The 22,236-nt window shown below is 42.2% G+C and overlaps 4 protein-coding genes across 5 annotated transcripts; 2 read left to right on the forward strand and 2 right to left on the reverse strand.

Moving 5' to 3' along the window:
* Positions 1-1,564: 1,564 nt before the first annotated feature.
* slc25a19 (solute carrier family 25 member 19) lies at positions 1,565-4,460 on the reverse strand. The gene is made up of 7 exons (XM_069674590.1): positions 4,374-4,460; positions 3,631-3,792; positions 3,270-3,425; positions 2,997-3,167; positions 2,636-2,816; positions 2,424-2,554; positions 1,565-2,342 (listed from the first exon to the last, which is right to left on the reverse strand). Exons 2-7 carry the CDS (start codon positions 3,760-3,762, stop codon positions 2,133-2,135), a joined length of 981 nt encoding a protein of 326 aa, XP_069530691.1. The 5' UTR covers positions 3,763-3,792; positions 4,374-4,460; the 3' UTR covers positions 1,565-2,132.
* Positions 4,461-5,066: 606 nt separating this feature from the next.
* LOC138603118 (MIF4G domain-containing protein B-like) lies at positions 5,067-9,900 on the forward strand. 2 transcript variants are annotated; one of them, XM_069674792.1, is made up of 6 exons: positions 5,067-5,157; positions 5,842-5,994; positions 6,734-6,843; positions 7,115-7,270; positions 7,598-7,690; positions 8,590-9,900. In XM_069674792.1, the coding sequence occupies exons 2-6, from the start codon at positions 5,883-5,885 to the stop codon at positions 8,815-8,817; spliced, it is 699 nt and encodes a 232-aa protein (XP_069530893.1). In that variant the 5' UTR covers positions 5,067-5,157; positions 5,842-5,882; the 3' UTR covers positions 8,818-9,900. The 2 variants fall into 2 exon arrangements, with proteins under 2 accessions (XP_069530893.1, XP_069530894.1); XM_069674793.1 differs by having other exon boundaries at positions 5,842-5,961.
* Positions 9,901-10,142: 242 nt separating this feature from the next.
* On the reverse strand, positions 10,143-12,164 carry mrps7 (mitochondrial ribosomal protein S7). The gene is made up of 5 exons (XM_069674794.1): positions 12,107-12,164; positions 11,239-11,430; positions 11,072-11,135; positions 10,812-10,979; positions 10,143-10,723 (listed from the first exon to the last, which is right to left on the reverse strand). Exons 1-5 carry the CDS (start codon positions 12,148-12,150, stop codon positions 10,502-10,504), a joined length of 690 nt encoding a protein of 229 aa, XP_069530895.1. The 5' UTR covers positions 12,151-12,164; the 3' UTR covers positions 10,143-10,501.
* A 203-nt stretch (positions 12,165-12,367) lies between these two features.
* gga3b (golgi associated, gamma adaptin ear containing, ARF binding protein 3b) lies at positions 12,368-21,958 on the forward strand. Its single transcript, XM_069674063.1, has 17 exons — positions 12,368-12,428; positions 13,274-13,358; positions 13,436-13,511; positions 13,592-13,690; positions 13,771-13,894; positions 13,984-14,087; positions 15,157-15,237; positions 15,321-15,458; positions 15,675-15,756; positions 15,846-15,971; positions 16,057-16,305; positions 17,456-17,538; positions 17,638-17,777; positions 17,885-18,162; positions 18,412-18,581; positions 18,990-19,100; positions 20,617-21,958. Exons 1-17 carry the CDS (start codon positions 12,389-12,391, stop codon positions 20,725-20,727), a joined length of 2,097 nt encoding a protein of 698 aa, XP_069530164.1. The 5' UTR covers positions 12,368-12,388; the 3' UTR covers positions 20,728-21,958.
* Positions 21,959-22,236: the final 278 nt, after the last annotated feature.

Consider the following 22,236-nt stretch of genomic DNA (forward strand, 5'->3'; position numbering starts at 1 on the left):
TTTCACATAAACTGCACATGAGACACATACAGTGTATATAATATTTGTTAAATGCTGTTTTTAGAAGGTTCAAACTAATCCTGAATAAATGCAACTTTTCTGAAGTTGAATGAAAGTCTCTTTTCTCTCACCTTTATTTATACAGCACCTTTCACACATACAAGCATGCAACCCAAAGTGCTTCACAAGGAACAGTCAGACAACTCGGACTTTAATGTGTTTTTATATAGAAAAACATTGTTTTAAATATTTCAAATAGAAATATAAAATAGAAATATATAATGACGTGTGTCTTATTTGTCCAAGTGAGTACTACCATCTGACACTGATTTGAGGACACTGGGTCATGTGACATGGAAGCTATTGGGGAAAAAAACACAACATTTCTATAAATAGATGAAAAAAAATGTATTAAAATTTAGGGTATTTGTTTTTTAATGCGACTCAACAGGTTTAAGGTTTCCTCATCAACACAGGAGAGTTTTAAGTTGAGATCTTCCTTAAAGCTCCTGTGAGGAGTTTTTCACTGGTTATTAAACAGACTTTAATTCTGATGACTCTATTAGACCTACAAACGCAACCAGACCATCAGCTGGCGGGGGGGTAGGTGTCAGATGAAGCGATTAACTGCACGCTGCCTTTGTTTACATTTTCCAGGACAGAAATTTAGAGTGATACATGTGACTGTTAAAGAAAGCAGGATGACATCTTTTGTTAAAAACCAACACTTAAGCACGTACAGGACAAAATCAGCAAAGAGATAAGAGGTGCGGCTTTGTCCACAGGGGGCACCAAAATCAACACAAAGCTCACAGGAGCTTTATTTGATAAGTTCAAAACACTCACTTGTTCTAGGTTCAAGACACTGAATGGAATGGGTTCTGCTGTCGCCTCGTAGCTAGAAGGTTGCTGATTCGAAACTGGAGTTTGCATGTTCTCCCCGTGCATGCGTGGGTTCCCTCCGGGTCCCACAGTCCAAAGACATGCTCGTTAGGTTCATTGGTGACTCTAAATTGCCCGTAGGTGTGAGTGTGAAAGGTTGTCTCTATGTGTCAGCCCTGTGATTAACTGGTGACCTGTCCAGGTGTAGCCCCGCCTCTCTCAGCGGTACAGATAATGGATGGTTGGACCTTAATGAATAAAAGAGTTGGCTTCTTCAGATGGTTCGAGTTGCACTAACTGATCAGGTTTTCCTCAGTTTCCTAATTTTTTTAAGTGAACTTAAGTTGTTAGAGTTTCCAGTGTGTGCAAATGTGATACTTTAAAATGTCCGTCGTCTCCACTGAGGAGTTTTTTCTGTCCAGTTCCAGGTCTGGAGGTCAGGTCAAGCCAAGTCCTAACTTTAGGTATCCTGTCCTAGTGTGTGACTCAAGTGAACATTACACGTCATCCTTCAAATACTGTATAATCAATGATGTATGCAAAAACGCTGAAAGTATAAGCACATCCTTTAAATAAAAACACCCGTCCTCAGACGTCAGCATGAACCTTCACTAGTTACTGATTTACAAACATGTTTCTTCTGGTGAAAGGAGCACGCAGACCTCGGAGTCTTTATAAAACATTTTATTGTAAAAATAATGACCTGAAGGTTGAAGTGTTGGACAGACACGTCGGCACATCCACAGCCTCTCATCAGAGTTTCACTCGGCAGGACAAACTCACTGTGAACTCTTCGTTAGCGGAGCGTTTGGCCAAACACAATACGTAATAAAATAAATACAACACTAGAGTGTTTATGTTTTTGTTGATACATAATCAAAGCAGATTTAGCTAAAAAGTCCCCTTTAATTTATTTAATGATATGCCAGGAAATAAAAGCTGAGTTTAAAATGTGCAAAGTTCAGTTTGAGCATAAAACGATAAAATAACATTTATCTTTCAAAAGCACACAACCAGAAACCTTAAAAACCCACAAATATTAAATACTCTCTAAAACATTCACTGCTTGAACACAGCAACACACGAGTAATGGCAGCACAGGAACGATAAAATGAGGTTACACTTTCACCTCTGAATGTAAACAAAACTTTGACCGAGTTGAAACGTTTGTCAAACAGCAAGCGAAGAACAAAGCGAGAGTCTGCTTCCCAAGTGCATGATTGTGCCAATGTTACTTTTCTTTTCCTTCGTTATCTTTCCTCTCTGGTGAGGTCATTTGTTCTCTGTTGCTCCCTGAGGTTACGCATGGCGTTGAGGAAAAATTCATACCAGAAGAAGGTGAAGCCAGTTGACAGTGCAGCTTTAACGAGGCTGGGCGAGAGTCCTTTGAAGAAGCCTCGGGCGCCCTCCTCTCGGGCTATCTGGAGCATGCAGTCCACCAGGCCTCTATAACTCCGCACCTGCACCAGAGACACAGGAGATGATACTTACAGGTTCAAACCAAGACATGTGGTCTAAAAACATGTTGTAGGAGAGCCTACCTGTCCAAAGTGAGCTCTGGCTGCCTCAAAGCCGCCGACCTGCAGCCTCTTCTTGAAGAGGTCAAAGGGATATGTGAGTGTTTTGCTGATCATTCCGGCTCCACTGCCGCAGATCAGACTTCTCAAGTTACCTGGAAGAAGAACATAGACAATCACAAGACTTCAAACTGTTAATGCGACGTATATTTGTCCTGAGTTTGATCTCCACCGACCTCCTGATTTCCCAGCTTCGGTTGATGGAGTTAAAAGCTTTCTAAAGATGTTGTAGGAGAAGAACTGCAGCCCAGCGTAGGGAAACACGGCCATCAGAGTCGGAGACAGGCCGCGGTAAAATGTCAGCACTCCCTCTGAGCGGCACATTGTAGACACAGCATGTCGCAGGTTCCTGTACACCTGAGGAGACAGGTGAAGCAGCCCAGTGTGGGAAAGGGCAACTGAGGAGATACAAGGACCCAAGGAACACCAGTCTGCAGTAACTCTCTGTTTCCCCTCTCTGCTATGTGAAAATGAAAAGCCATGTGTACTATAAATAGCTCTCTGACAGCAGAGCACATCAGAAGTGGCAGGTCCTACCTTGGGTTCTCCCTGAGCGGCAAAGCGTGTCCGCAGTGTGTCCAGAGGCTGGCAGACCACTGTGGCAGAGCAGGCAGACAAACCTCCGCACACAAAGTGAACTCCTGCTGTCTGGCTGTCATATGGCGTTGTCTTGTGCACCGCCTCAGTCATCAACTCAAAAGTGGCAAACTGCAAAGCAGCACAGAGATGACTATTTTAACCTTTCTCATACAGGTATCATGTTTGTAAGATTGACTTGTTTGTGTGAGGTGCAGTTTAAAGTTACTCTACCTGGACAGCCCCGAAGCAGATGGAGAGCAGCTGTGCAGGGACGTGTCCCTTCCAGAAAGCAGAGAGTCCCTCCTCTGAATGAATGCAGCGGGACGCCTGAAATAATCCCCAGTACTTCCCCTCCCGCTTCTGTGAGGACACACGCTCGATTTGCAGCTGTGGAGGCGAGAAATAATAATAAACATGCAGGAAACAGACAGAATTACAAGAATTTCTACAACACAATTTCCCATGATTGAGAGAGAACGCTCAATCAGCAACAGAATATATATGATTTAAATCTACATCGTCACTTTTCCTTAAGTTCAAATGTCTGAAAAGTCAGCATGAATTCAAAGTAAGTACACTGTAACATTACTACCTGGAATCTGATTTTAAGCACGTCAAAAGGGCTGATGAGGGCTCGGGTCACCATCCCAGCAGCTGACCCAGCCAGGGCCGCCTCCTCTGGGGAGAGGGCAACACCCTGAGCCCCGGGGTCGTAGCCCACCATGTCTCCACAGCCTCAGGTTTCCTGTTAACGCTGCAGAGAGAAGTTAGGAATTATTTGTCTTTAATAATTTCAGCTCAATTTAAAAACAGCTTTTGTTCAGGTTGAAAGAAAAAGCACAAGTAAATATTAAATAAAACTAACTAAGGCTCTGGATCATTCGTTACATCTTGCTTATCCACTAAGTAAAGTTTTCAGCTCCTCAGATCTGTTTTTTCCCCTCAGGCTATTCACGCGGGAAGATTGAAAAAACATAAAGCAGGAAACTAGATTGTGTTAGCTGTGTAATTTTGCAGAACTGTAGTATGATGCATTTACACCAGTGTCATAGTGCATGCTATAAAAAATGGCTCAGCAACACCCTGAAATATTCTGGCGTACAGAGCACAAAAGGTCAAAAGGGTTGTTTGGTGTGGATGTGTTTAAGTTTGCTAACAAGATGGGCAATTAAATTATATAATATCAATACTAACAAAACATGACACGTTATGATGACAACATCAGAAAACAGCCAACATGTAGAGGACATGCAATGGGACCTTGGGAGTAGCTAAGCTAAGCTAAGATCAACAACGTGTAAGTTTTTTGCTATGTACAGAGGCAAACACACCTACCGTATGATATAATTCCTTCATAAATACAACTACAGCTACAGTACTGAACACCACCACGTACAATACAACATAAACAGTAGAACCGTAGCTTTCCCTTGCACGCCCAAAAACTGCTAACAGTACTTCCGGGTCAGAAAGAAGGGCTGTATTCATGTGCTGTCAAAATAATCGGAAGAAATAGCATCTGGCTGGAAAAGCTCACATGAATGTCCCCTTTGGTCGAAACAAAAATTCAAAAAGTAGAAAATGTTGGCACCCGACTTCGAGTTGACGAACTTGGCATCATATTATATATTAGAAAAATGACGGACGAAAGTAAATTTTAAAGACAATTTTTCATAAATGAATTACAATTGTAATAGGTATTTGGTTTATAAACGTTGGTTACTATACACAAAGAGTGATGTAGATTGGTTCTGAGCAATAAAATAAAATACATCCTCATAACGATTAATTACCTATGCTTAAAACTCGTTAACGAGTCGGACAAACTTAGGATTTCTGAGTATCCAAGTAGCACGTAAACGCAGCGGTACTCCACCTTCCAAAGCAGAAATATCGCAGTAAGATGTATCACTGCCTCACGTCAACACGCCGGAAATAACATACGTGAAGTATTACCTCAAACATAACTGTGCAGGGATTTATCTTGCCGTGATACTTCATCTTTAAAAGGCTGTGCCGAGCAACGTCTGCTTGCATCTACCCAAGTGGTATGAACAGCTTAGATGTAAAGAATTGTCTTATATTATAGACACATTTAGACGCTCATTATTTTCTTAATGTAAGTACGGGCCTTTATCTTTATTATGTAACAACTTACTATCTTAGCGTGGAACCGTTTCCTTGTTTTGGCGGGCGGTTGTAAGGAAAATGTAGGTTAGGTGTGAAACTTGACGCTAACGTTAAGTCGTCTTAACATAAAGCTAACGTTTGGATTCAGCAATTAAGTAGAAGCACACCAACTAGCTAATTCAGTAAGAGTCAAGGTTAGCTAGCAGTGTGTTGACAACAGGACGGTAAAACTGTACAAATAAACGTTACATTTGCTTGTGTTTACCCATTCGCTCTAAAGTTAACGTTACCTGACTTTACGTTAAGCTAACGGTGTTAGTGTGTATGGCTGATAGTTTAGTATTAACTCCTCATTGATTAAAATAATACTGTGTCATAGTCTTGTGTGTAAAATCTGTTGATTTGGGATGTTGGGTGACCTCTTGGTTGACCTGCCCATGTAATCCCTCCTATCCCTCAGTGAAAGAGCAGCCAGTTTGATGACAGCACAGGATTTTGTGCTTATTGTTGTCACACAAATTGTTCTGTGCTCTCAGTCAGTATTTTGTGCTCCAGGCTTGAAGCAGAGCCTTGCAGAACCCTGTTAGTGGAACGCTGGGATTTCTGTTGCAAACACCCAATGTATTTCAGCCTCTGTACATGTATTAATATGATCTATTTTCTGATTTCATAGAGTGACAGCTCTCAGGTGTCATTTGCGTGCTACCATCTATAATGGAGAACTCCTCTGATGACTACAGGATCCAGGCTTTTGACCTGGACACGCAGATGTTGCTGAAGACAGCCTTGAAAGGTTTGAGTGTCTCTGCTTTAGATGAGCTTTATGGTAAATGGACGCGACCACTCAAAGCTGCTTTTACACTACATTTCACATTCACCCATTCACACACGGATGGCAGAGGCTGCTACGTAAAGTGCCCAACTGTCAATCAGTCATCACATTCACGCACCGAGGGCTATGTCATTGGGAGCAATTTGGGGTTCAGTGTCTTGCTCGAGGACACTTCATACTACCAGTTAAACGGTTAAATAATCTTTTTTTTAATATACATATACATTTGGGAAACGCATGTTTTGTTGTCGTTAGCTGAGCTGAGCCGAGCCTGAGAGGAGAGCAAAAAGCAGCGTGTGGGACTGTTTCACCCAAGACGACGACCACAATGTTACTTGTAAATCGTGCAATACAGTACTAGTACTAAATACAGCGGTGGTACAAGCACAATGCAGTACCACATCTGTTTTTGTTCACATAACTTTTTCTTTAAAATCAGAAATTGCCGGTAAAAGCCTTTTGTCTATTTAGTTCACACAGGGCCTGATGTGTAAAATACAGATGTGCAGGTTAAATCCTCATGTTCTCTCTCTGTTTATGTGATCACACATGTAAAATAAACCCTCTCTTATGGAGATTCTGGATATTTAAGTTATACAATATGTAAAAGCAAAGAGGGAATCAGCTTGTAGACATAAGCAGGCTCCCATCATTCTTAAAGGAGCCAGCCCGTAGAGCTGTCTTTATTCAAATGGACAAATCTATAATAACAATGCATGTTTGATTCTCTCAGATCCAAGTTCAGTTAACCTGGAGAAGGTGTCCAATATCATCATGGATCAGTCTTTAAAGGATCAGGTGTTCAGCAAAGAGGCCGGACGCATCTGCTACACCATCGTGCAGGTCTGAACTGAGCTGCTTGTTGTCTATCTTAGTTTGTTTTCACACTGAGCACCACTGGGGCCGAGGGATTTAAGAAACCAGAGCAGGACCTAAATATCTGATTGAGTCTGTTTAACCGAATTCTTAATCCTCTTACCTTATTAATGCCTAACTGGTAGTTTACACTCGAGCCACAGGAGGCTCTTAAGCCAGCTTACCTGCTCCTCTTTGTTTCCTGACTTTTTGTCCGTATTCCACCTTCGCCCTTTCCTCTCCCGGTCACCCGGCGCAGGCCGAGGCCAAGCAGAACAACGGAAACGTGTTCAGGCGGAACCTGTTGAACCGGCTGCAGCAGGAGTTCAAGGACCGCGAGGAGACGAGGGGGCGCTCGCTGCAGGAGTGGGTGTGCTACGTCACGTTCATCTGTAACATCTTCGACTACCTCAAAGTAAGTCACCGTTGTTTCACATTAAGAGATGTCAACACGTTATCCTATTGTCTATAGCTTAAATAACTCTGGATGAACTCACTCAGTGTTCTTGTTTTCTTTTATTTACTGTGTGATTGTTTGATTACTTCTTGTTGTAAATAGAGCAGGATGTACCGTTCCTGAAACTCCTCACAGTCCTTACCTCTGTATACGTTGTGCCTCTCTTGTTGCTGCTTCAATGCAACACATTGCTCGTATAGTGTTTGACACTTAAGTCAAGCTGTTGTTTTGGGCAGGTCATCACAGTATTAATCCTGCTCTCCCCTCATTTGTCTTGATACTCAGGTGAACAACATGCCGATGGTGGCTCTGGTCCATCCTGTGTTTGACTGTCTGATGAGGCTGGCCCAACCAGACGCTCTTATGAATGAGGAGGAGGTGAGGGAATGTGAATAAGTCTATCATGGCTTCATGTAAGGCTGTCCTACACTGTATTCAACATCCATTTCATTTCATCTGTAAATGTAGATGCAAAAACGCCACATTTAAAGAGGGAATATCTTAAAGGAGAAGTTCGCCCCTGGATAAAGCTGATGTCAGTCAAAGCTGGTGTTCTCTGTAATCAATAGAAGCAATAATATTTGAAATTGGCGCCATAGCTGTGGAGAAATTTGTACAAACAGCTCGTGGTTTTCGCCCATTTTACATTCCTACAACACCCAGCATGCATTGTGCCCCTCCCTCTGAAAGGAACGGCCCAGCGAGAGACGCTGGAGTGAAATACTACCGTTTCACTGCAGGCAACGACTCAGAGCGGGACAGAATCCGAATTACGACGAGAATAAACCGGTGGATCGTTTAAAAAAAATCTTCAGGACTTCGGTCTACATTTTGTTGATTTTGAACGAGACATGACTCAGTTATAAATGTGGAATGTCTGGGAGGAATAACAGCAGAGCAGGCAGCGTTTTAAGGCACCTCACGGAACAAATTATTACATTTTACGGTTTGTGGTTTTTTCAACTAAACACTGCAGACATCGGAGGTGGGCGTCTTAGATTGAGGAAGTGTAGTTTAGCGAGCTCCCTGGCCTCCGCCAGATGATACATTTTACGTAGTCTGGTTGAGGTTTTCCAGGGCCCGTTGGAGAAGCAGAGAGCGTCCTCCAAAGGCACAGAGGGAAACTGCATTTTTTCCCCCACCATAATGGCATTAGCTCCCTATAATAGCATGATAGGACTGAGGGTGAAAATTGGTGAACTGGCCCTTTAAGAAACAAACTTATCAAGTTTGTGTTTACTGAGAGATGCTGATTTGTCCTCGTCCTCTCTCTGCAGGTCGACTGCCTGGTTCTGCAGCTGCATCGCATCGGAGAGCAGCTGGAGAAGGCGAACGGCCCGCGCATGGACGAGCTGTTCTTCCTGCTGCGGGACGGCTTCCTGCTGCAGGAGGGGCTCAGCTCCATGGCCCGTCTGCTGCTGCTGGAGATCCTGGAGTTCAGAGCCGGTGGCTGGTTGCTCAGCAGCACCGCCCACAAGTACTACTACAGCGAAATCGCCGACTAGGATGTGCTGAGCAGCTGCTTTTCAGGGGTGCTGGCCAACCTTCAAGCACCTTGGATACCTCCACTGATTATAAAACCAGCAATCTTATGAAGGACAGCGACATCCTCCAGGAAATCAGTGAAGATGGCGAAACACGAGACTGATCAAAAAGACTGCTGGATTTCTCCCTGCGTTTGATAAGTTCACTGAGACGTGGTGCCGTGGATGTGGAATGTGCAATAGTTCAGAAGAAGTTGAAGTTAAGTTAACGAGGTTTAGCCACATTCAGGTATACTTTGTTTTAAAGTTTGCTGACAGCGTAAGAAGCTGAGGATATTTTTTATGTTGTTTTCTATTATCTTGCCGGCATTCCTGTTTTTAGAAAAACATTTCAGAGTCCAACTTATTTTTTAACCAAATCCAGAGTGCTTGGAGCAGACATTCCAGTCAGAAGCGAGCTGATTTGGTATTTGCTTTTTATTGTCGTGTGACCAACGTTTTAATTTAATTCCAAATCTTTATCTTACTTATTTAGTTGAATATTTAAATTTTACAGAAGGTGTGAGATGCAGTTCAGAGGGTTTTTCTGCCTAGTTTGTTCTGAAGGATTCCTGCGTTCCTGTTCGGTTTGTCCGATGAAGCATTTTGATTAATTCAGGGATCCTCTTTTCATTTTTCTTGTTGCAGCTCAACTTACAAATAAAAGACCAAGACTTTAATTTAAAACTTTCTACAGATAAATTTCCTGCTTCATAACTTTTGTTTGTGAAACAAGTTGTGCCAATAGAACAAGAACAGGTGACATGATCTTGGTGCTTAGTTAGTTTCTACACTACTGGAGGAGTTTGACATATACAGTCCATCATCACTATGACGCTTGTAGAAAGTGTCTCTCGCTTGATTTCAGGATCCACCAGCACTCGCACCACGATGTAGCTAGGCTCAGTTTTACGTCTGTTGGTAATCTTTGCGATCCTTAGCTAGAGCTGTGCCTTGGAATCAGACAGACAAAATATGACACCTCTTTGACTTAAATGTCATTACTTTTAAAGCTGGTACATGTGTGTAAATAGGCTCGCATTGCAGTCAGACAAATCAGCCTCTCAGCGGTTCAGAGGATAAATCCCAAATGATAGAAATGAAAATTAAAAGCCAGCAAAAGTCAGGATTTAGGACATTTTGTACCATATCTCCCAAAATCCTTTATTTTCTAGTTGTATTTGAATATTTAGGAACAAGCTTTGCTACATGTCACGAAAATCAGAGTTCATAGAACTGATCCTACAGAGGTAAAGTCTGAATGTAGACGATAAACGTCCCTACGGGGCAAAAATCTGACTGCAATCTATGTTTATATATTTTATTAAACTGTTACATTTTTACATTACTGAATTCCATTTTTTATGGTTGGGTTGTACATGTGCTGCAAATTTATTTGTTCTAATAAATCTTGGAAGTTTTTCAGTTTAACGTGTTTGTGTGTAAATGAACAATACAGTTACACTTTACTGGTAATACAGTCTGTCAATACAAAAGGTCCATCCATGTTAGCCTCACTGTCAGCACTTCTTACAGCGCAGTCCTTCCACCAAAGGATCCTCACACTGTTCAGTATTTACAAAAGTGCTCCGACCAACAAAACGTGTCACTGATTCGTTCCACGACACAACATCTGTGCAGAGGTTCAGTCCTGAGTGGTTTCCTTCTACCACCAGCGGTAGTGAGCGTACGCTCTGTTGCTTTCGGCCATCTTGTGCAGCTCAAACTTCTTCTTGATGACGTTGCCCTCCTTCACCGAGGCTGCCAGCAGCTCCTGGGAAAGTTTTTCATACATGTGCGTGCGCCTGTGCTTGTTGTCCCTGCACTCTGTGATCAACCATCTCATGGCGAGGAAGCGCCGCCTGTTTTCCGAAAGAGGGATAGGCACCTGGGTCGGATCAGAAATCACACAGAGCGTAATTAGACTTTGTGTTTATGCTTTGTTGGCACAGGATTGTCAAAAAGAAAGCACTGACCTGGTAGTATTTTCCACCTTTCTGTATGCTGGCCAGGCCGACGACAGGCTTACAGTTCTCCAGAGCTTGGTGGAAAATGGTGTAGGGGTTACACTCGATCTCCCCCTTCTCCCTTTCTGGCGATTTGTGGTATTTCTCCACCTGTTTCCTCTTGATGTGCTCCAGAGTCTGGAAGCAGAAGGAGAAATTGTGCAGATTTGTACATTATAAGTCAAATCTTTCACCTTCTCTTTGATATTGAAAATAGTTTGCTTTCTTACATCTGTCAAGATCTGTCTGGCCAAAACCTTGTTTCCATGTTCCATCACCATGTTGACAAATTTACTGTAAGAAGAGAGACAAATAAAAAATCTGAAGCATCCAGCTTTGACTAAAAGGTGCGTCACACCTCCTGCAGTGAGCTGAAATGTTGGTTCCTTTTTTCTACCTGAGGACTGGGTCGTGAAAAACAGAGCTGGTGACTCCATTGGCTGCTGCCTTGATGGGTCTGAGTGCTTTAAGCTCCCGCTGCTCCTTCTCTTCAGCACTCAGCTCCCTCTCCGGTCTGCTGTACGCCTCCTTCCTGACCTCTGGCTCCAAATAATAAGGGTTATATCTGCTCCATCTCACCAGGAACACTCTGCAAACAAAATCCACAACGGAGGGCAGAAATTCAAAAATTACTTGAGTAGATTACCTGTGTAAGTTTTCAGGTTTTCTTACATAATAAGATCAGTTTGCAAAGATAAAAAATATATATACGGTTTTGTACTATTTTGTGTTATATGTGCTGATTTGGACTGTACTCAGACAATATGGACAGGAAGTTGGACGTCTGAACATATTAATTCGCATTTTTCTTTGCTATTTTCAGAGATTTATTGCCGGTAAAATTGCCGGTTATTATTTGAGACCAAAGATGAATCCACCATTACTAGAAAAACAACGGATTAACAGATTAAATGAGCGACAAAACCTCTATGATGTTGAATATTAACCTTAGTTAGAGTTTTGTTCTGTTCTGTTAACGAGTAATTACAATACATTATTATTTAAGAACCTTTATAGAGGAAATAACAAATTGTTGGACATAATATAAGCGGATCGACAATGAAAAAGAAAAGTTTATTCCAGCTGTATTGTGCTGTAAAGTTATATTCGTGTTACATGATCTGTAACATAAGAGCTAGCTCACTGTTTGACGACGTTAATTACATTAATGATTGAAGTTAAATGTGCGTCCTTGTCACGTTAATATTAGACAAACAGCAACACAAAAGAATAATTGTTCATGTCTTTAAAAAAATTATAGTTACCTTGGCGTCCAAGGTTTTAGTAATCCTGTAACGGACGCAGCCATCTTGGAAATGTGAGTGTCAGTTAGGACCCCGGATTAGTATCTCTCGCAGATGCCTTCAAATAAATAAACGGAATTGAAAATATGTTTTTTTATTTATAAGATGTTACTTAAAATACCCAAACAATAAAGTTTTTTATTTTTTACAACAGTAGATAATTTATTTTTTCGAAAATATTTTGAACAATAATTTTGTACTCTCGCGCACAGGCTGGTGACATCACGCGATGTTTTATGTGCTATGGCGTACCAGGAAGGGGAGTCGCTTGAATCTTGGCTCAGTGAGTGATTAATCCCGTTTTATGAATTAAATACGATGGAAAATTAGCTAGATTCATTTCTCCGGACGGCAGGGCGGTAAATCCGTCAGTGCAGACGCTGTCAGCCGCTTTCTTCTGCTCATTCACAGCTAGTAGAGGCTCCTGGTTGACAGCCCAGTGTCTGCATCATTAGCAGGATGGGTGGAGAGCTTTATTACACACTATGTGGATGACATTTATCAGTGACAGCTGTGTGTGTGCAGTGATTGTTGAAGCTGTATTGATAGCTGTCCCTCTGTAGAGCTTATTACTTGCAGTGGTTGGACAAAACACAGAGTAAATGATGACTGAGCAGAACTGCTAATACAATGAGCACTACACCAGCAATTACAACAAGGAAGAATGATAACAATTACTGCATTGTTCAGTCTCACAGGGAGCAGAATGTGATGTGCATTCAGATGTAGGAAAGACCAGGGTCAGGCGTAACAAGGGGGCACTTATCATCTCAAATTGCAGATCAGAACCAAGATGAAACCACGAATCTCATTATGCACCTGGTCTATGATCCCTCTCTGTCTGACAAAGGAAAAACTGACATTTCATTCTATGCAGATTTTTTCTGCATTTATTTTTTTACGTATGAATGTAATTCTTTCCATTTTGCAGTATTTTAAGTGGCCCCATATTCAGTAACATTTCCTCCTGCACATGGGGGCAGACATAACATTTGACTTCTAGTGTTTCAATAGATTTTGGTTTTTGAGTATCATCAAAACCAATAATTGTACCATTCCCCCCGGTATCCCCTACGTTGCACTGCTAACATACCTCTTATATTTAGTGTACATGTCTTTCTGTAACAGATAAAGCCACCCATCCAACAAACAGGCAGGAGGACTGGGAGTACATCATAGGCTTCTGCGATCAGATAAACAAGGAGCTGGAAGGGTATGTCTGTGAAATACATGTTTTCTGAAATTGTGGTCACCTCGGAAAAAGCTCCTCATCTGGAATTCCTCTTGCAGTCCTCAGATAGCTGTAACTCTGCTCGTCCACAAAATCCACTCTCCGCAAGAATGGGAAGCTCTTCAGGCTCTGACTGTAAGAAATACACACATAAGCACCTTTCGTCAACTACTGAAGCAAACGCTTTGGCTTATTGTTAATGGTTTTGTGTGCAGGTGTTGGAGGCGTGTATGAAGAACTGCGGGAGAAGGTTTCATAATGAAGTCGGAAAATACAGATTTTTGAACGAGCTTATCAAAGTCGTGTCTCCAAAGGTGAGCAGTGTCAAAATTCTTGATGTCACTCACTGTATGTCTTAGTGCACCGCCTCTTTTTAATCACTTCCTGTTTCCAGTACATGGGGGAAACCGCGCCCGAGAAGGTGAAGCTGAAGATTGTGGAGATGCTGTACACCTGGACGGTGGCTTTCCCAAATGAAATAAAGATCAGTGAAGCCTACCAGACGCTGAGGAGACAGGGTGTGTTGAGATGATTAGAATATATCATGTGTAAAGACGTCTGCCCTTTAAAGGAAGCTCGTTAATTCAGTCCTCGCTGTCTTCATCAGGCCTCGTAACAACTGACCCGGAGCTACCGCTGGACAGGACGCTGGTTCCTTCTCCTCCGACTCGACCTAAACATCCGGTGTTCGACAACGAGGACATGGGCAAGGTGAGGGATTGAAGGAGAAGTAAATCTGTTCAGTGGGGAAAATTAAGGCTGCAACTTTTGTTTCTTTATTAATTCATCTGCTGAAGTTTTCTCTGCCTGAGTAGGTTAGGTTGTCTGAGTCAGCGATCTGAGTTAGTCCCTTTTTAAGAAACACTTTTATTCGAGTGTCTTTTCTTATTTTTGTTTCCTTTACCTGTATGCTATTTCTTTTGAGTTTTTGCTTACCTTACACTGTATTATCTATTTATCCATCTATTTACTTCTATTTACTTTTAATTTAATCTATTAACAATTACATGTCTGTTTTAATTTGTTGCCTTTGGGAAGCTCCTTGTAATTCTTTAAATGAACCAAATAAATATATCAAATGTCAAAACTGTGAACAATGCACATCAACTTCCAAAAGCGACATTTTGAATTAGCTTTGTTTGTCCAGCGAACAGTGCACAATCAAAATACTTCACATTAACTAGAGAAATTTAAAAATGCAACCAGCTTATTCTCATAATTTTGATCCTGGAACCATCAAATGTTTTTCTTGTAAAATGTATGAAATTATGAATTTATAAAACAGTGGGAAATTAATTTACTTTTAATTGGCTATTCAATAGTTGCACTTTTTATGGAGAAACGAAGGCCATTACTGCAAAGAGTCTCGGTTGAACAAGGTTTTTTTTAATTATTATTTATAGTTTTATTAGTTATTAGTTTGTAATTGTTAATCAATGATCAAGATCCACCTTAATAGAACTGCTTTTAATCTCTGATGCTGATTTTTTTTTCATTGTTTTAATAGTCTGGTTTCCTCTTACTGTGTTTCTTCTGTTGTTTTACAATCTGACCATGAAAAGTGCCTTTGAGTATTATGAAAAGCGCTATATAAATAAAATGTATTATTATTGGTAGTAGTAGTAAGTAGTGCATTTATACAATTCTAAGGCAAACTGATGTTAATGTGTATATGTCTGTTTTTGTTTGTGTGTGTGTGTGTGTGTGTGTGTGTGTGTGTGTGTGTGTGTGTGTGTGTGTGTGTGTGTGTGTGTGTGTGTGTGTGTGTGTGTGTGTAAAGCTGCTTGCTGAGCTCCTGCGAAGTAAAAACCCAGAGGACCTGCAGGAAGCCAACAGATTGATCAAAAACATGGTGAAAGAGGTGAGAGATGTCAGAACTATACGGACACTGTTTTTAGTTTTCTATAGTGTACAGCACATTGTGAGTCTCGTTTCTTCTGTCAGGACGAGGCTCGCGTGCACAAGGTAACAAAGCGGATACACACGCTGGAGGAGGTGAACATCAACGTCAAGCTGCTGACGGAGATGCTGTCCCAATACAACAAAGACAGCTCCACGGACTCAGACAGGGAGATCATTAAGGTGTGTTTCTGTGCACACACACATACACACACACAAATGAGATAATAAACTTTAATCAGCTCTTTAACCTGCAAGGAAAAACAGATATAGTTCCCTCTCATAGCACACAAGAAAAGTCTAGTTGACATTTGTATCAATAAACTGAAATTTCACCAACACCTGCACACAAACCAGCTGCACTTAGACTCTCCAGCTGCTCCTGTGTTCTCCTCTTAGGAACTCTACGAGCGCTGTGACAAGCTGAGGCGTGCTGCTTTCAAAATGGCCACTGAGACAGAGGACAACGACACCAATTTAGGTCCGCTTGTTTCGTACTTTCTTCTAAATAAGTACTGTCTGCATTTTGATAATTTCATTGTGTTAAATCTGTGACATTTGACCCCTCAGGTGACATCCTGCAGGCCAGCGATGACCTCTCCAGGGTCATCAACTCCTACAAGAAGATAGTGGAGGGGCAGCCCATCAACGGTGACAGTGAAGAGCCTCGGTCTACAGCTGATCAAAGTGAAAGTGGTGAGACATTTTAGAATTATGCACTTTTTTTGCATAAAGGAGATAAAATACGTCATTAATTCAGCTGCTCTTTGTCCCACGACAGACACCACAGATACACTGATCGACCTGGCTGGCATCGACACTCCGAGCCCTCCTCAACATGCCGCCCCTCCCTCCTTCTCAAACCTACCGATCTCCACCGATCTCACGGCCTCCCCCATCCCGGTCCTGCCTCCTCCTCCCAAACGCCCGGCCGGCTCCCTCGGCAGTCAGAACAGCAGCCCGAGTCATCCCCCGCTCGACAAGGCCTCCACATCGTTCTCTCTACTTGATGATGAGCTGCTGTCTCTGGGTAGGACGTCCCCACTATGACTAATAAAATATAAGGGACTATTTGACTTTTAAGAGTTACCTTGGCTCCTGGCTCTACCCCTAATGCCATCAGAATCTGCAAGCACCTGAAAAGCCCTTACTTCTGTAACAAGAAGTAAATACTGCCACTGTGACATCACCATTTGGTTTGTCAATTGCTGTTGCCGTCTTGTTTTTTTTGGGAACATAATTCGCAAAAAGAACATCATTCTGTAGACTTGAAACTAGCAAACTAGCGGAACTATCTCATCTTTTTCTATAGAATCAGACTTCTTTTTGTAACTAGTGGAGTCGCCCCCTGCTGGTGATTAGAAAGAATGCAGGTTTAAGGCACTTAAGAATCAGCAGTCTACATCCACTTCAGTACAGTCTGTGCTTAAAACCCCTGATATCTTGTTGGTTGATCCAGAGCACTTACTTCCTGGAGCACCAGCTGGGCCTACGCCTGGTTGTTACCTAGAGCTGAAAATTACAGCAGACTTTAAATTACACCCTGTGCAGCAGTTAGACTTCAGGGTGTATCTTTCACGCATGGGATGGAGCAGCCGTAAGTTTATAAAGTCCAACTTCAATTCAAAGTAAAACAAACGGTAAAAGTAACGGTCTAAACGGTTTACAGGATAAGGAAAAGACAAGAGAGAGATTTCGTTTTTGCTGTTTGATCTAAATGAGGAGCTCTCCCTTCGACTCTGACGTGTCGGACAGAAACTTGGCGCTGTCCCCGCCCTGCAGGTGCTGATTGCGCTCTGATTTTATGCCTTTCAAAACATCGTGGGAGACATGATAAATGTTCATCGGACAACAGCATGCTGCTGGTGCTCCTTGCCAATAAATAGTCTTTAATATAATCCCCCATAAAAGTGAACTTTCATGTTGCTAGAAGGTCGATTTGTTCCCATCAGGCAGAGCCTTTTCTGTAAAGCTTGACTTAGCTAACTGCTAAGCTAGTTGGTGCCTTTTACTAAATGGACAGATGTAAAGGTGGTATTGACCTTCTCTTTACACTGTCCACCAGGCAGCCAATAAGCATATTTATATTTAAACTATTGCTCAAACAAATCGGTTTCTGAAAACGATTAAAGATGGAAGATTCTTCATTTTGACAAACAACTGCCTCTACTTTCTTTCAGGACTGAATGACCCGCCTACCTCTATGAGCAGCCAATCAAAACCCAAGTTGAACGAACTGTCCAATCAGTGGACTTCCTTACAGGTACCTATAACATAGCGTTATGAGCTTCCTAAACCGAACCGCAGCTTGTTGTATATCTAACAGGAGATAAATCATCGTGTCCTCACGTCTCCTCTGCAGGCCCCAGCTTCAAGTGTGGATATTTTTGGCGGTGTAACTTATTCAGGTCCAGCAGTGCCTCCGTCTGAACCTGCTGCTGCCACACACAGTCTGCAGAACCTGCAAGACCTGGCCATGATGGGCTTTTCGGATCACAAGAGGTACAGAGTCATCCACAGTTGAAAAGTTGAAATCAGCTCTTTCTAACATGTTTAATAATAGCAGACACAGTGTATTTCCAAGGTGATCCATCAGGTGTTACTTTCAGTTTGTCCAGCCAGTTGACGACCAGAGGAAGCAGCTTTGGGACACCTGCAGCAGTGCCTCCCTCTGTACTCGGGCAGGGCTCATCCTCTCTTCTCCAGGGTGTTATACCCGGCTCTCCTGCTCTGTCCCATACCAAGGCCCAGAGCCTGGGCTCAGCCCCGGGCAGCCCGCTGTTCCGCTCTCTGTCCCCCTGCCACCCTCCCCTCCAGGGCAGCCCGGCCAGAGCCACAGACGTCTCCCTGGGCAACGTGCACGTCCCTCTGGAGGCAATCAGACCAAGTAAGCAAGGAGCAGAAATAATTTAGGTTTGGCAGTTGGGATCATAACTGTGTGTCGTCCGCATAGCTATGAAAGGAAGCACTGTGCTTAAAGATTATATGACCAAGTAGAAGCATGTATATAAAGAAGATGGGGCCAAGAATTGAGCCCTGAGGTACCCCTCAGATGATTTTCCAATTTTGACTGAGCAGGTCTTAGGAGATAAAATGTCAGCCTCCTCCTGATTGGCTGTGCCCCGTCTGTCCTCAGGTAAAGTGCTGCCTGTGACGGCCTACGATAAGGATGGTGTCCGCATGCTCCTCAACTTCGCCGCGGACTGTCCCCCCGGCAGGCCGGATGTGTTGGTAATGGTGGTGTCCATGCTCAATACAGCTCCCCAGCCTGTTCACAGTGTGGTACTGCAAGCTGCTGTCCCAAAGGTAGATATATTTACTCCTCTGTTCACTCATGTGTCATGTCTTCTTCACATTCACCTGCAGACGGTTATTTGTAAGAATACGGACCTGACCTGCTCTACAGTGCCTTGCATAATAACCTGACCCCTTTGACCTGACTTGTTTCCTTGTTTTAAAGACTTACAACCAAGAATTCAGATAAAAGTATTTTGGCTTTTCTTCAGTTCAGTAACAGTTGATAAAAGGATTCAAGTCAATCTAATTAGTATGTATCTTATATCATTTTTACTGTTTGTGGCCCTATCCCTCTGCAACCAAACAATGTCCGTACAACAAATAACCAAAGATAGATTTATTTCTTAAGAAAAATGTGACTTTTCCTTTTAATTAAGGCATGAATATACAGCGCTGACGCTTCCTTTCACTCTACAGTCGATGAAGGTGAAGCTGCAGCCGCCATCGGGAGCAGAACTGGCACCATTTAACCCAATCCTACCTCCAGCCTCCATCACACAGATCATGCTGCTGGCCAATCCGACAAAGGTAGGTCACACAATAACACAAAAACTGATAGAGCACAGTGTGACAATATTTGTGTGTCAATGTTGTTTGAATTCATGAAAGCCAATCTTTTTTTTTTTTATTGAAAACATTTTTGTAAATATTAATGTAGAAAGTAGAAAGTAAATGTCCGGTAGATGACGCTGAGTTTTGTTGGAACTCGGTCATAGCAATGATGGAGACGCCATTATTTCATTATTTCTCTTGGACAGTAATTTTACCTTTGCAGTAATCCACGTTTGCCCTCAGTGGAGTTGGACTCTTTAATCACAGGCTTCTATGAAAATGTTTTTCTGTCAGCTTGATGCAACGAAAATGATTGAAATGAGATAAATGGACTAAAAACTTGAGAAGATGTGATAAACTTTTCATTCGGGCACTTCATTTGCAGTTGAAAAAACACAGACAGACATTTCACAACACATTCTGCTTTGTCAAATGTACTGTTCTGTGAAATTTCTTTGTGTTTTGACCTTCATGGCCACCGTACAATGCTGAGCAAACTGTTTGAAACTGCAACCTCCTGGCGAAAATGTTGTAATCATTTCAAATCATTAGGCCTTTGGTGATAGTTACGGAAGCCCTAAGCGGACATGCATCCATACATTTTATTAACGCTGGTTTTCTCGTGATAACGGGATAATTCTTTGGCGATCAAGAAAACAAAACAACAGGCTGGTCACTGTGATATTACAGACCAGAACATGCCATGCATCCATCCATCTTATTTACTCCTGTTTCCAGTCGTTTCCTCGGGATCTCGACTTATTTATCTCGTTATCTCGAGATAAAAAGGCTGCACCATGGTAACGTCAGGCGATCATAACTCGTATCCTCAGAGCTGCAAAAGCACAAAACAAACATAGAAACATTCTTAACTGACCTCATTAGTGTGAGCAATGACAGCATGGCATGTCCTGCTCTGTGATATCACAGTGAGCAGCCAGGAAAACCAGTTTTGTTCTCTCAAGATAACGAGATAAATAAGTCAAGATCTTGAGAGAACAACCGGAAATTGTCACGGGAAAACGGAGTAAATAAAATGAATGGCTGCATGTCTGCTTAGGGCTTCCGTATGTTCCTATGTTTATTTTCAGCTTTTGAAACTCTGAGGATTTGAGTTATGATCATCTGACGTTACTCTGGTGCAAGTGAATCAAAAATAAATAAGTTGAGATCTCGAGAAAACAAGCAGAAATTACTGAATAAAATGAGTAAATAAAATGTATGTTGCATGTCCGCTTAGGGCTTCCGTATGTTCCTATGTTTGTTTTGAGCTTTTGCAACTCGTCGAGATCTCGAGAAAACAACCAGAAATGACTTGTTATCACGGGAAAACGGAGTAAATAAAATGCATGGATGCATGTCCGCTTAGGGCTTCCGTAGGATTTCCTCCTAAATAAAACACAGAAACATTAATAAGAATTGTAGCCTAACAGTGTTTGGTCGTAGCAGTGGATGGATGCCGATAAAGATCTATGTACGTGCGTCTTCACAGGACAAGGTGCGTCTGCGCTACAAGCTGGCTTTCACGCTCGGCGACCTCCTGTGCAACGAGGTTGGAGAGGTGGACCAGTTCCCCCCACAGGAGATGTGGGGTCATCTATAACAGCGTGCCGGCCTGCGAGCACTCAGCAGGGACAGAGGGTTTCATACTCCATGACGGGGCGTGTTCGTTTGCATCCACCCCAGAGAGAAAGAAGAAGGTGAAGGACCTCAGCCACTCTCTAACTTTCAGCTTCACATTCCTTATAATTTGTTTGGCCATATTTATTGCAGGCAGTGAGAGGCTACGTTTATTTATACAGTGCTTGTATACTTCTCTGCTGATAGCCAACACACAAGATTTACACTGGCAACTAAGACGGCCGAGCTGTTTGCAGGTCAGTGATAGAAAAATAAAGATTTTACCCAAGAGGAATATAACAGATTTAAATGTATTATAAATAATTAATGCAGTAGAGCCGCGTAACAAACTCTTTTAAAAACAATTACCTCTAACTTAACGGAGTTTAAGAGAAAAGTAGTGCTTTTATTTATTCCTCCGGCTGAGCACACGGAAAATATACTTGAATATATCCAGAAATTGGGAATGGGATCTAATAAAAGTCTTAGAACGGAGCTAATATGGAACAATTAAAAGGTAAAAAGATCATTTCTGCAGGAAGATAGTTGACTTTTATTTATCACTTGATTATTTCAACCTTTGACGTGGTGTAGACCCGTTTTTGATTAGTGTAGCAATAATGTTGAATTGTTTTTAAAGGCATCCAACTCAGATGTTCTTTTACTTCTAAACACGCCGTTATGAGTCAAGCCACTGAGTCCATCTAGGTTTATTTATGTGGTTAGTTTTTAAAGGTGATGACGGCTGATGTATCCAGGGTGTCCGCATTCTAGCCGTGGGTCTCGATACTTTTGTCCTGTATTTAAAGATGTTTACTCTACCAGTGTCATTATTGGTATTTAATTTATTTTCTGTTAGTATTTCAGTGCATCACTGAACCTAGAAAATGTGAACTGAAATATCTGAGTTTAAATTTGGTAGCGTGAAAGGGAACGTAACGCTGCAGCGTGCAGCGGTGGGATGGAGTGCTGCGAGGAAGTTTTCATAAAATCAGTCCAGCCGATCGTCCCTCAGATAACTTCTCTGCTCGTCCTCAACTCGTCCTGACATGGGATGTACAGAAGTGTGTGTTAAATGTACATAGTATGTAATGTTATGTACCTACCGTTTGTTGTAAGACAAGTTATGTGAACTTGTGACGCGTAGATTTTGGGAGAGTGTACATACTGTATGATGTGCCATGTGTTCGCTGCATGACAAAATAAATAGTTCTTTCAACGGACGTCTGAAATGTTGACGTTTTTTACCTTAAAGTGATAACCTAGAAGACTTTCATTTAAATAAATGTCTGTTAAGTCACTATCTATCACCGAATGAGGTAACACAATGGTGATTGAGCCTATGACCCACTGATGAAAGCCTTTGCATTTGCAGTATTACAGACTGGGTGTCTCGTGGAACAAATCACAAGCGGTGCCCAGTCAGTGACTCGTTTTCCATCAGCCAGCAGTGGTTGGTCTGCCAGAGAGGGTAGGCGGAGCTAAGCGGCTG

This window comes from Semicossyphus pulcher, unplaced genomic scaffold, assembly GCF_022749685.1.
Source record: "Semicossyphus pulcher isolate SPU_LCO1_2020_fin unplaced genomic scaffold, fSemPul1.0.p SCAF_23, whole genome shotgun sequence".
Taxonomy (NCBI): domain Eukaryota; kingdom Metazoa; phylum Chordata; class Actinopteri; order Labriformes; family Labridae; genus Semicossyphus; species Semicossyphus pulcher.

Excerpts from the sequence above, each read along its gene's own strand:
- slc25a19 (XM_069674590.1), bottom strand. The coding sequence starts at position 3,762 with ATGGTGGGCTACGACCCCGGGGCTCAGGGTGTTGCCCTCTCCCCAGAG. Across the intron at positions 3,426-3,630 it reads TGCTTAAAATCAGATTCCAG|CTGCAAATCGAGCGTGTGTC; the intron begins GTAGTAATGTTA and ends TCGCCTCCACAG. Across the intron at positions 2,555-2,635 it reads CGAAGCTGGGAAATCAGGAG|GTAACTTGAGAAGTCTGATC; the intron begins GTCGGTGGAGAT and ends TTCTTCTTCCAG.
- LOC138603118 (XM_069674792.1), top strand. The coding sequence starts at position 5,883 with ATGGAGAACTCCTCTGATGACTACAGGATCCAGGCTTTTGACCTGGAC. Across the intron at positions 5,995-6,733 it reads TGCTTTAGATGAGCTTTATG|ATCCAAGTTCAGTTAACCTG; the intron begins GTAAATGGACGC and ends TGATTCTCTCAG. Across the intron at positions 6,844-7,114 it reads TCTGCTACACCATCGTGCAG|GCCGAGGCCAAGCAGAACAA; the intron begins GTCTGAACTGAG and ends CACCCGGCGCAG.
- mrps7 (XM_069674794.1), bottom strand. The coding sequence starts at position 12,150 with ATGGCTGCGTCCGTTACAGGATTACTAAAACCTTGGACGCCAAG. Across the intron at positions 11,431-12,106 it reads CTAAAACCTTGGACGCCAAG|AGTGTTCCTGGTGAGATGGA; the intron begins GTAACTATAATT and ends TTTTGTTTGCAG. Across the intron at positions 10,724-10,811 it reads AAGGTGGAAAATACTACCAG|GTGCCTATCCCTCTTTCGGA; the intron begins GTCAGTGCTTTC and ends GATCCGACCCAG.
- gga3b (XM_069674063.1), top strand. The coding sequence starts at position 12,389 with ATGGCGTACCAGGAAGGGGAGTCGCTTGAATCTTGGCTCA. Across the intron at positions 13,359-13,435 it reads ATAAACAAGGAGCTGGAAGG|TCCTCAGATAGCTGTAACTC; the intron begins GTATGTCTGTGA and ends TTCCTCTTGCAG. Across the intron at positions 15,972-16,056 it reads AGCTGATCAAAGTGAAAGTG|ACACCACAGATACACTGATC; the intron begins GTGAGACATTTT and ends GTCCCACGACAG.